The sequence below is a fragment of the Phycodurus eques genome, chromosome 3 (assembly GCF_024500275.1).
Source record: "Phycodurus eques isolate BA_2022a chromosome 3, UOR_Pequ_1.1, whole genome shotgun sequence".
Taxonomy (NCBI): Eukaryota; Metazoa; Chordata; class Actinopteri; order Syngnathiformes; family Syngnathidae; genus Phycodurus; species Phycodurus eques.
In genome coordinates, this window is record NC_084527.1 from 29,933,198 (window position 1) to 29,944,587 (window position 11,390).

The 11,390-nt window shown below is 40.8% G+C and overlaps 1 protein-coding gene across 1 annotated transcript in view; it reads right to left on the reverse strand.

Moving 5' to 3' along the window:
- Positions 1-9,818, reverse strand: part of klhl22 (kelch-like family member 22) — an 18,410-nt gene extending 8,592 nt beyond the window's left edge. Inside the window, 5 exon segments of the mRNA XM_061673061.1 lie at positions 1,447-1,622; positions 1,624-1,857; positions 4,147-4,458; positions 6,616-6,781; positions 9,126-9,818. Of these exon segments, the coding sequence (XP_061529045.1) occupies positions 1,447-1,622; positions 1,624-1,857; positions 4,147-4,458; positions 6,616-6,781; positions 9,126-9,385 (1,148 nt within the window). The 5' untranslated portion in view covers positions 9,386-9,818.
- Positions 9,819-11,390: the final 1,572 nt, after the last annotated feature.

Genomic DNA, 11,390 nt, shown 5'->3' on the forward strand with positions numbered 1-11,390 from the left:
GTGAAAAACTGCATCATTCCCAAAAAGACTCATGGGTGTATTGGCTCAAAAGGGTGCTTCGACTAAATACTGAGAAAGGGTCTGAATACTACTCCTGTTCAGCCTGTATATGCTACCATTGGGTCAAATTCTTCAGAACTTTAATTTTGACTATCATAGCTATGAAGATGACACACAGTTATATCTAGTAGTGTCTCCAGATGACTACAGTTCAATTGAAGTGTTATTGTTGTTGTTGTGTAAAACAGATACATATCTGGAAGAGCCAAAAACAATTTTCAATTAAACCACAACAAAACTGAGATAATTGTTTTTGGCAATAAAGAAAAGCGGATTGCTGTTAGTAAATACCTGGAGTCACTCTCTTTAAAAACCAAAGACCAAGTCCGAAACCTTGGTGTTCTTGATAGATTCCGACCTGACTTTTAACAGTCATATCAAATCAATTACTAAAACTGCCTTCTACCATCTGAAGAATATATCCAGAGTGAAGTCTTGCATGTGTCAAGCAAACCAGGAGAAGCACATCCATGCTTTTATCTCAAGTAGACTTGACTATTGTAATGGTCTTCTGACTGGACTCCCTAAAAAGAGCATTAAACAGCTGCAGCTCATTCAGAATGCAGAACAAAGAGGTCAGAGCATATTACTCCAATTCTAAAATCTTTACACTGGCTTGCAGTCAGCTTTAGAATAGATTTTAATGTTCTGCTACTGGTCTATTAATCACTAAACAGTTTAGGTCCTGAATACATAAATGAAATGCTTATGGAATATAAACCCAGTGGGGCTCTGAGATTGACAGACTCCGGTCAAATAGTGGAACACAGAGTCCAAAGCAAACATGGTGAAGCAGCATTAAGCTATTATGCTGCACACAAATGGAATAAGTTGCCAACGGAAGTGATGTCAGCCTTAAAAACTCTTCCCCCCCCCCCCCATGCTTTTTAGAGCATTTCCACTTTTAAATTCTGTTGCTTGCACTGTACGCTGCTTTAATTGCATTTTTATTTATGGTTTTCGTTTTTGTTTTAAATGTTTATAAGTTGTTTTTTTAATGCTTTTATTCATGTAAAGCACATTGAGTTACCTTGTGTCTGAAATGCGCTATATAAATAAACTTGCTTTACTTTATGGCTGTGACATTTCATTTGTTCTTTTTTAAGAAATCAGCCAAAATTTCAACTATTCTTTTTTTTTTCCTGTCAATATGGGGTGCTGTGTGTACATTGAGGGGAAAAAAATTAACGTACATGATTTTAACAAATGGTTCTAATATAACAAAGTGAAAAATGTAAGGGGGTCTGAAAACTTTCCGTATCCACTGTGTGTATGTGTGTGTGTATATATATATATATATATATATATATATATATATGTATGTATGTATGTATCTCTGTGTGTGTGTGTGTGTGTGTGTTTGTAAAGCCATATTGGGGTTCTCACCTCCAGCAGCAAGTCTCTGCACGAAATCCACTGGTATTCCTGTCTCCACCAATAAGATATACAAAGTTGTTAAGCACAGCAATTCCCTGGTTGGACATCTGGGGACTGTTCACTGCATTAAGAGCCCTCCATTCGTTCCAACTGGGATGGAACACCTGGATTAGATGCTTGTTGACCATATGAGAGGGGGAAGGTAAACATCCCACCGAAGCCCAAGATACAGTTGAAGGTGGAGCGAGGCTGTGTGAGAGGACTCTGAAGGACCGGCTGCCACATCTCTTGCTCGTGGTAATGGAGGGCGGCGGACACAGTTTCCTTTAGCGCGCACTGTTCCAGTTTATCATGCAACCTCTGAAGTACTTGTTTCTCCATTAGGCAGAACCGCACAGCATCAAGCATCTTGAGACTGTCCTGCAGTTCAGCGGATTGAGCAACATTTAGATGTGTAGTGAAACACGCTTTACAGTGGTTCATCGTTCATTGCAAATTTTTATCAAATCATTGCAAATTTAGAGTCAATTGTCGATGAGAGAAGAGAGAGTGCATATGAGAATTGTTGTATGCTCTGTTTGTATGTGCTGCAGCTCTGTGTGTGTGTGTATGTGTTAAAGTAGCAGTTGTTTAAAGATTTATAATTACCGTAACATGTAAGCTAATTTCTGTTAGCCCCTTTATGGCGTTTCACATTACATTGTTATATGTTAAGGTACCGAACTTTCGTTAGACAAAATTACATGGTTTGATTGAACATTTACAACCCCAATTCCAATGAAGTTGGGGCGTTGTGTTTAACATAAATAAAAACAGAATACAATGATTTGCAAATCATATTCAACCTATATTTAATTTAACACACTACAAAGACAAGATATTTAATGTTCAAACTGATAAACTTGATTGTTTTTAGCAAATAATCATTAACTTAGAATTTTATGGCTGTAACACTTTCCAAAAAAGCTGGGACAGGGTCATGTTTACCGCTGTGTTACATCACCTTCTCTTTTAACAACATTCAATAAACATTTGGGAACTGAGGACACTAATTGTTGAAGCTTTGTAGAGGGAATTCTTTCCCATTCTTGCTTGATGTACAGCTTCAGCTGTTCCAACAGTCCGGGGTCTCCGTTGTCGTATTTTACGCTTCATAATGCGCCACACATTTTCAAAGGGAGACAGGTCTGGACTGCAGGCAGGCCAGTCTAGTACCCGCACTCTTTTACTACGAAGCCACACTGTTGTAACACGTGCAGTATGTGGTTTGGCATTGTCTTGCTGAAATAAGCAGGGGCCTCCATAAAAACACGTTGCTTGGACGGCACCATATCTTTCTCCAAAACCTGTATGTACCGTTCAGCATTAATGGTGCCTTCACAGATGTGTAAGTTACCCATGCCATTGGCACTAACACAGACGCTGGCTTTTGAACTTTGCGTCCGTAACAGTCCGGATGGTTCTTTTCCTCTTGGGCCCGGAGGACATGACGTCCACAATTTCCAAAAACAATTTGAAATGTGGACTCGTCCGACCACAGAACACTTTTCCACTTTGCATCAGTCCATCTTAGATGAGCCGAGCCCAGAGAAGCCAGCGGCGTTTCTGTGTGTTGTTGATAAAAGGCTTTGCTTTGCATAGTAGAGTTTCAAGGATGTAGTGCCGAACTGTATTTACTGACATTGGTTTTCTGAAGTAACATTGAGAGACAAGACATTGATGTCGGTTTTTGATGCCGTGCTGCCTGAGGGCTCGAAGGTCACGGGCATTCAATGTTGGTTTTCGGCCTTGCCGCTTACATGCAGTGATTTTTCCAGATTTTCTCTGAACCTTTTGATGATATTATGGACTGTAGATGATGAAATCCCTAAATTCCTTGCAATTATACGTTGAGGAACATTGTCCTTAAACTGTTCGACTATTGTCTCACACACTTGTTCACAAAGAGGTGAACCTCGCCCCATCTTTGCTTGTGAATGACTGAGCAATTCAGGGAAGCTCCTTTTATACCCAATCATGGCACCCACCTGTTCACCTGTGGGATGTTCCAAACAGGTGTTTGATGAGCATTCCTCAACTTTCTCAGACTTTTTTGCCACCTGTCCCAGCTTTTTTGGAATGTGTTGCAGCCATAAAATTCTAAGTTCATGATTATTTGCTAAAAATAATAAAGTTTATCAGTTTGAACATTAAATATGTTGTCTTTGTAGTGTATTCAATTAAATATAGGTTGAACATGATTTGCAAATCATTGTATTCTGTTTTTATTTGTTTAACACAACGTCCCAACTTCATTGGAATTGGGGTTGTATATACAAATGTTTAAGTCTTCCTTTTCCAGTCAACTTCAACTGGGAGTGAGCAATAGCTGGAAGCAAGCATGCTTTGCCTCTTATTTGGAGAACTGTGCGAGCCAGTGAGAACAGCCCCTACGGAATACTTTTAAGAAGTGTTTAACTGGGTTTAAGTGTGTCTTAAAAAGTTTAAAAGTGTTTAAAGTGTGTGGGAGTGGTAAAATCTATAAAACAACATAAAATCTATTTTATATCGTCTGTCTATAGCACAGCTTTTCACGTATCGTGGGTGAGTCTGGAATGTATCCTCCACAATAAACTGGGCTTCACTGTATGAGGAAGTACTAAGTGTAGAGCATTGTCTTGTGTACAGTGGGTGACATAAGATAAAAAAACATGGACACCCCTGACTGACCTGCAAGTACACTTGGTCACGCTCCACCTGCTCAGGACTGTAGTGGTAGTGAAGCGCTGCTTCATACACCTCATTCTCACTTTGCACCTCGAGCTCATCACTGCTCAGCACTCGAAATATTTCCTCTTGGGGGAGCCGTCGGTAGACGTCCGTGCGGGACAAAGCCTGGAGGTTGCTCAGGATGTGGGAGTGGACTCTGGCATTGAGCTGCTGCAGTCCATAGACATCAGCCAGGTGATGAATTTCCAATAGGTTGCTCTCATCCAGCCAGGAGAAGAGGAACTCACAGCAGAAGCCAATGACATCCTCAAGCTTTTGAAAACACAAAACATACAACATCACGTAAATAGTGGGAGCCCCAAAGCTGAACCATTTACAGGTCAACCAATATAATTCATGTTGGATTGTAAGCATATAAAGCATTGGTGTACAGACTGTGGCCTGCTCGGGCTCTTTAATCTAGCCCACAGATTTACATGGTCAAGAGTCTAGTAATAGTTGTTGCATTAATCCCCCCACAATTGGTTCGTTAAAATGTATTCATGTTTTATTTATTTATTTCATAAGATTCATACAATAATTGGTAATGTCCAGTCTGGCTTTCTTGTGTGATGTTTTGCATTTTCTACTGTTTTGCATTTTTTGTAGGTATTCTGTGGTTCATTAAAGATTGTCAGTAGGTGTGAATGTGAGTGTGTATGGTTGTCTGTCAACAGGTATGTGCCAAAAAAATTTATATTGAGGGAAAGTCCCTTTCTTTCAATAATTTGTTTCAAAAAGTGAAATATTTCAAGCCTTGTTTCAATTTTGATGATTATGACAGACAGACAAAACAAACAAATGCAGTATTTCACAAAATTAGAATATTTCATGTGACCAACAAAAAAGGATCTTAAACACAGACATGTTGACCTTCTGAAAAATGTATTAAAGTAATATGCCCTCAGTACTTTCTTGGGCCTCCTTTTGCATTAATTACAGCATCAAGGTGGCGTGGCATGGAGGTGATCAGCCTTTGGCACGATTCAAGTGTTATTGTAGCCCACGTTGCTTTGATATTGGCCAACAGATCGTCTTTATTCCGGATTTCTGTTCCCTCATCTTCCTCTTGACAATACCCCATAAAATTTCAATGGGGTTCAAGTGAGGAGAGTTTGCTGGCCAATCAAGACCTGTTATTCCATGCCTATTTAATCAGGTATTGGTAGTTTTAGCTTTCTGGTCAGATGCCAAATCCTGCTATAAAATAAAATAATTGTCTCCAAAAAGCTTCTCGGCTGCGGGAAGCATGAAGTGCTCTAAAATTTCCTGGTAGACAACTGCGCTGACTGAGGACTTGATGAAAGACAACGGACCCACACCAGCAAATGACATGGCTCCCCAAACCATTACCGACTGTGGAAACTTCATACTGGACTTTAAGCAGCTTGACTTTTGTGCTTCTCCAATTTTCCTCCAGACTCTGGGAAAATAAAATGCAAACTTTACTTTCATCTGAAAAGAGGACTTGGGACCACTGGGCAACAGACCAATACTTTTTCTCCTTAGCACAGCACAGACGCTTCTGACGTTGTTTTTGGTTCTGGGGTGGCTTGACAGCTGTAAGCCCATGTCATGCATATGTCCGTATGTGGTGGTTCGTGATGCACTGACACCAGCCTCAGTCCACTTCTTATGAAGCGCCCCCAGATTTCTGAATCGCCGTTGCTTGACAATCCTTTCAAGGCTGCAGTCATCGCTGTCCCTTGTGCACCATTTCCGGACACATTTCCCCCTTCCTCTTAAAACTCTGTTAATGTACTTTGATACAGCGCTCTGTGAGCATCCAGCTTCATTTGCAATTTCTTATCGAGACCTTTTCTCCTTATGGAGGGTGTCAATGACGGTTTTCTGCACAACCGTCAAGTCAGCAGTCTTCCCCGTGATTGTGAAGCCTACTATGCCAGACTGAGACCATTTGAAGGCTGAGGTGTTTTGCATTAATTAATTAGCTGACAAGATTGGGACACAAGAGAGCCTACAATGTTGAACTTCGGCATGATACTCTAATTTTGTGAAATACTAGATTTATTTTTTTTGTCTTTCTGCCATAATCATCAACATTGAAACAAATAAAGGCTTGAAATATTTCGCTTTGTATGTGGGGAATTAATATATCATACAAGTTTCACTTTTTGAAACAAATCATTGAAATAAATTGACTTTCCCTCGATATTCAACCTTTTTTGGCATATGCCTGTACATCTGCCCTAAAACTGGCTGGCAACCAGTCCAGGGTGTACTCTGCCTCCCTCCCACAATCAGCACCAGGTAGGCGGGATAGGCACCAGCTATCCTGTGACCATAACGAGTACGAGGGGTGTAGAAAGTGTATAAATGCATGTCTGCACAGTTGATAAAGGTTTTATGATCGTAGGCCTGCAAAATGTCATGTGTTACCCATGTATTACGAAAGGCAAGAGACCCCACCTGCACCAATGTAGCCACTATCAGGACTTCCTGTACACAGTCCAGGTCTAACTCGATCTTTGAAGTGTACATATAGTCTATTATTTTGTTCATGCCCAAAAAGGACACTCCGTGAATCGGGATCTCATTCTGCTGCGTCTCCCGAAGGCCTCCGGTGAACATCCCCCTAAGGAGAACATTGACAGGGTGTTAGAGAACTGCTGCCCTGACCAGGAAGATGCCAAAAATCAGTTGGAAAGTTTTATTTGTTAAACATGCCATTCAAACTCATGATCAGTATTGAATAAGCTACTGTAATAGGCATCCATTTTCTATATCGTTGTCCTCATTAGGGTTGTGGATGAGCTAGAGCCTATCCCAGCTGATTTCGGGTGTGAGGTTAGGTACAACCTGGAATCGTTGCCAGCCAATCACACGTCACATTTAAACAACCATTCACACTGACCTATGGACAATTTAGGGACTTCAACTAACTTAACATGCACATTTTTGGAATGTGGGAAGAAGCCGCAAGCACAGAGAGAACATGTAAGCTCCACACAGGAGTGCCTAAATCGCGATTCAATCTTGTGACCGCTCGACTGGCAGCTTGCCTAGTTAGCCCTTGTGCACCGTGCTGCATATTTACAGTGGATTTAAAATAAATCTACACACCACAGTTCAACTACCTTTTTTTTTTTTTTTAATATACAGTGGAACCTCAATAGAACAAAATAATGTGGGCGGGGGTCAACCGATGTAGCCGATTGTTCGTTACATTGAAGCACTTCTTTTTCGAGGCCGTATGCACCCATATTACTGTACAGTACAAAATTATAATTTTGTATTTTTTGTGTGTGGCCTAAAACACCCAGTACAGTACAAAGTTATTGTAAATAAATATGAAAAAGAAAAAAGCTTCAAAATGTTTGAAGGTTTCACATTTTCTCAAAACTTACCACAACGGTGTGCTTGATCAATGCTGGAACTAACACTTTGTCAACAGCATTTTAAGTGACAAATGATAAAAAATTTTTGGGACATATTGTTCAGTCCCGATGGTCCGTTGTATCTGTTATCTGTTATATCGGGGTCCGTTTTATGGAGGTTCCACTCTAACAATAATAATAATGCATTACCGTTGTGCTTTTCAAGGCAGTCGAAGACACTTTACAATTGCACACATGATTCATTCCCTCCACAGTCATATCCTTGTGGTTGGTAAGCTACTTGTGTAGCCACAGCTGTCATGGGGCAGTCTGACAGAAGCGCGGCTGCCATTTGGCACCTACAGCCCCTCCGATCGCCACCAAACATCCAACCACATTAAATCGTGGGCAACGTAGGTTAAGCGGGACACAACGTCGACGCGTACTCGGGCGGGGATGCGCGCCGGTGCAGGGCATTACTAACCCTCTATGCCACACCATATTAAAAAAAAAACAATCACACCAAAACAAATAATTCCAAACCTTTTTCCAACATTATTGTGACCTATAACCTGTACAACAAAATAATGGCTTTACTAGATATGAGACTGGCCCAGCCACCAGTCAGAATGCAGACCTGACCCCGATCGAACATCTGTGCAATGATCTGAAGAGCGCTGTGCAGTGTTTTTCGCAATGAAGAGAGAGGAAATATCACCAGATTGTCTGTTACCCAAAAATACAGAGTGCTGTAATAGAAGCTAATGGTGTGGCAACAAAGTATTAGATTGAGGGTGTGCATATTTCTGCAACCAGGTTATTGTACATTTTTTTATTTTGACCTAAAAAGATTTATCAACTGAGTTGCTAAGAATATAGGTCACATTTAATGGTGGAAAAAGATTTGAAATTATTTATCTTGGTCTCCAGGTTTTTAAACAGGGGTGTGTAGACTTTTCATATCCTCTGTATATGTAGTCAGACGATGTCACAATTAGTCATCGAAAGTTCTTGCTTTCCACTCTGTTTTTTGTACCTGGTGTTGTTTTTTTCCTGAAAATGTGCACAATTCTATTTTTTTCACTTCTGCTGTGTATGTAAAGTTTGCATCCTGTGTTGGTAGTTAAGTTATCCATTATTAATTTTATATTCCAATTATTTGACAAAAGATGTCATTGTTTATCCATAATCCTGTTTTTTCATGGTGCTCCTTAATTGGGGCTCCCAGTGGGTCTACAAACCCCCCTGTGTACAGTATGTGAGGTCAAAATAGTGCCTGGGTTGACGTTACATTTAAAACACACACTAAGTAGGGCAAATATTGTGTAGAAAATGCAAATTCATGACAGCAAGGATGAGTGTTCTTTGATTTCCCACACGAATACCCATGCAAGATGTGTCATATGACAAGACAACGGTGCGTTCCATGCCGGCAAATGTGATGCGCCTGTTTCCAATTCCAATGATATAAGGTTTCTGGAAGTGTCATTTACTATGTGCCACCTCCTTTTCCTTTGCAGCAGCGTCACAATTTCAAGACGCGTTTTCACTTTCACTTTTGACAAACTCGGCAGTTCACGACAGAAGTTTTGAAGGTTTTACCTAAAGTAATCGCAGGAGGCAGCAAGAAGCACACGGTGGCCGTGGATGGCTTGACCCTCCACCAGTAGCACCACATCCGACAGGATGCCAGCTTGTCGGAGCCCCAGCAGGCTGTCGAGCAGGCTTTGGGAATGGGCCGAACTTCTGTACGTCTGTCGGCCGCGGCTGGCTTGGGCTGGGGAGCCGCCGGTGGCCGAACCGCCCTTCAGATTAAGTTGTCCGTTCTCGGCCATCACCCTTAAAAGGGCTGGCGCAAGCATTAGCAAAGGCGATTTACATCATAATCAACCAAGTACCCCGGCAAAACAAACAAACAAACAAACAGGACAGAACAGGAAGGAGAATGGGTTGCTGTCAAGGGTGGTTACGGTTCACCGGTCAGGTCACCGCAACAATCGCAGTACATGAAAATAAAGCCTGTAGTTAATTCAAATCCACGCAATTAACCTCGACTCGGTGCTCACTTGTTATCTAACGTCAACATTGACAAAGAGGACACGCAGCTAGCAAGCTAATGTTGAAACCTTCCTGCTGGAAGGGCAAAATAAATGTTTGTCAAAATAAACTACAACGGCAACTAACACACGGTAGCGCGAGTAGAAGCAGGTCGATTTTCGCTCAATTTAGGATTTTCTAATTACAGCGACCTGACTTTTAACGTTTGCGGATGTTCACTTTGAGGCGCTACAGTGTTGAGAGCTTATGCCCCATTGGTCCCGCTTATCGTATTAGCCCGCCCTTTTGTCCGTATGAGCCAATCAGAAACGTAAAAGAAAGGTAACGCAAGCAAGCTATCAAGATCACTGTTTTTGGCTATCCTACTTTTTTTTTTATATAAATATGCAGTCACACATACTACTACAGTGCTGAAATGGAACTACATGCGTTGTTGTCGTTTACACTGTAATTATTTCCATCAAACACTAGAGGAAGCTCTTCACTTCAGAAAAAACAGGTTGCTCCTGATTCTTACTGTACTCTCTTGATCAAGCTACGTCCGCTTTACACCATTTGAAACGTTGATGATGATAATAATAATGTAAAATAAGTCAACTAAAATAAAACATGTTTAACAAGTACATACAATGAGCACTGTGGTCAAGTGGTTGCACAGTTGCACTGGTAGTGCACACGGCAAAGGTGCATTTCCCTGCCAGTGCCCGCATGCTCAGCCAAGCCTTGATTTAAAAAAAAAAAAAAAAAGATAATTAAAAAAAATAATAATAATGAATGGGTGTGTGGGTTGTGTCAGGAAGTGTGTCTGACGTAAAACTGTCCCAAACAGGGGCGGTTCTATGCACAGCATACTTGAGTGGGCAGGCAGAAATGTTAAGCGGGCTTCATGTAACAGCATGTTTTGATTTTATGATTTATTAAGACACTATCTTAGTGATACGGCATCTTTCACTACTTTCACTCTAAGAACACACTCGGGTATAGCAGGCACTGGCGGAAATCGACGTGGGAATTGTAAGTATTAATAAACAGTATAGTATTAGGAGCAAGCGTGAACGTTGAAAAATCGTTGACGATCGACGGTGGGTTTGGGGGTGATGGGGGGTGCCACCTCAATGCTTCGCACAGCGCTTTTAAGGCCAGCATCGCCGCCGATACTTGTGTCATTACTCATTTGTAATTAAAGCACACAGCCTAACAAATGTATTCTACCAACTGCATCACGAGTTTCACTCCTCCAGTCATTGTGACGTTTCAACACATGCACAAATTACGTGAACTGGACCGCTCGAATAACAATAATACACAAATGAGCACAAAACTAAAAAAAAAAAAAAAAAAAAGCTTAAGGTAACCAAATTTAATAGATTAAACCTCTCTGTGGCACTCATGAAAATACTTGCAAATTCAAACTTTGAGTGACTTTTCTGCTTCAGTTTTTCCTTTGGATACAATTCCCGTCTCTTCATGCATTTGTTTAGTTGTGTGGGTGTGGTTTTCTAAGAGAGGATGACAAAAACAGTACAAATGGATAAGGGCACAGAACAGGACTAATTAGTAGGCATAACAAAGCAAATCTGTCAAAAATGATAAGCCAGCAACATTCAAGTGACCTTCACAATACATCCAGATGGCCCTTATTTTGACGTACATTGACGATCGGCGCACGGCGCAAATCACATAAGTCAGACTCCTCCAACAACATTTTACAAATGCATACAAAATTAATACATGTTTAAGGCACTTAAATGATTTAACATATTTCCTGAAAAAAAAAAATACTTTGTGGTTTCCTTCAAAAAATTAATG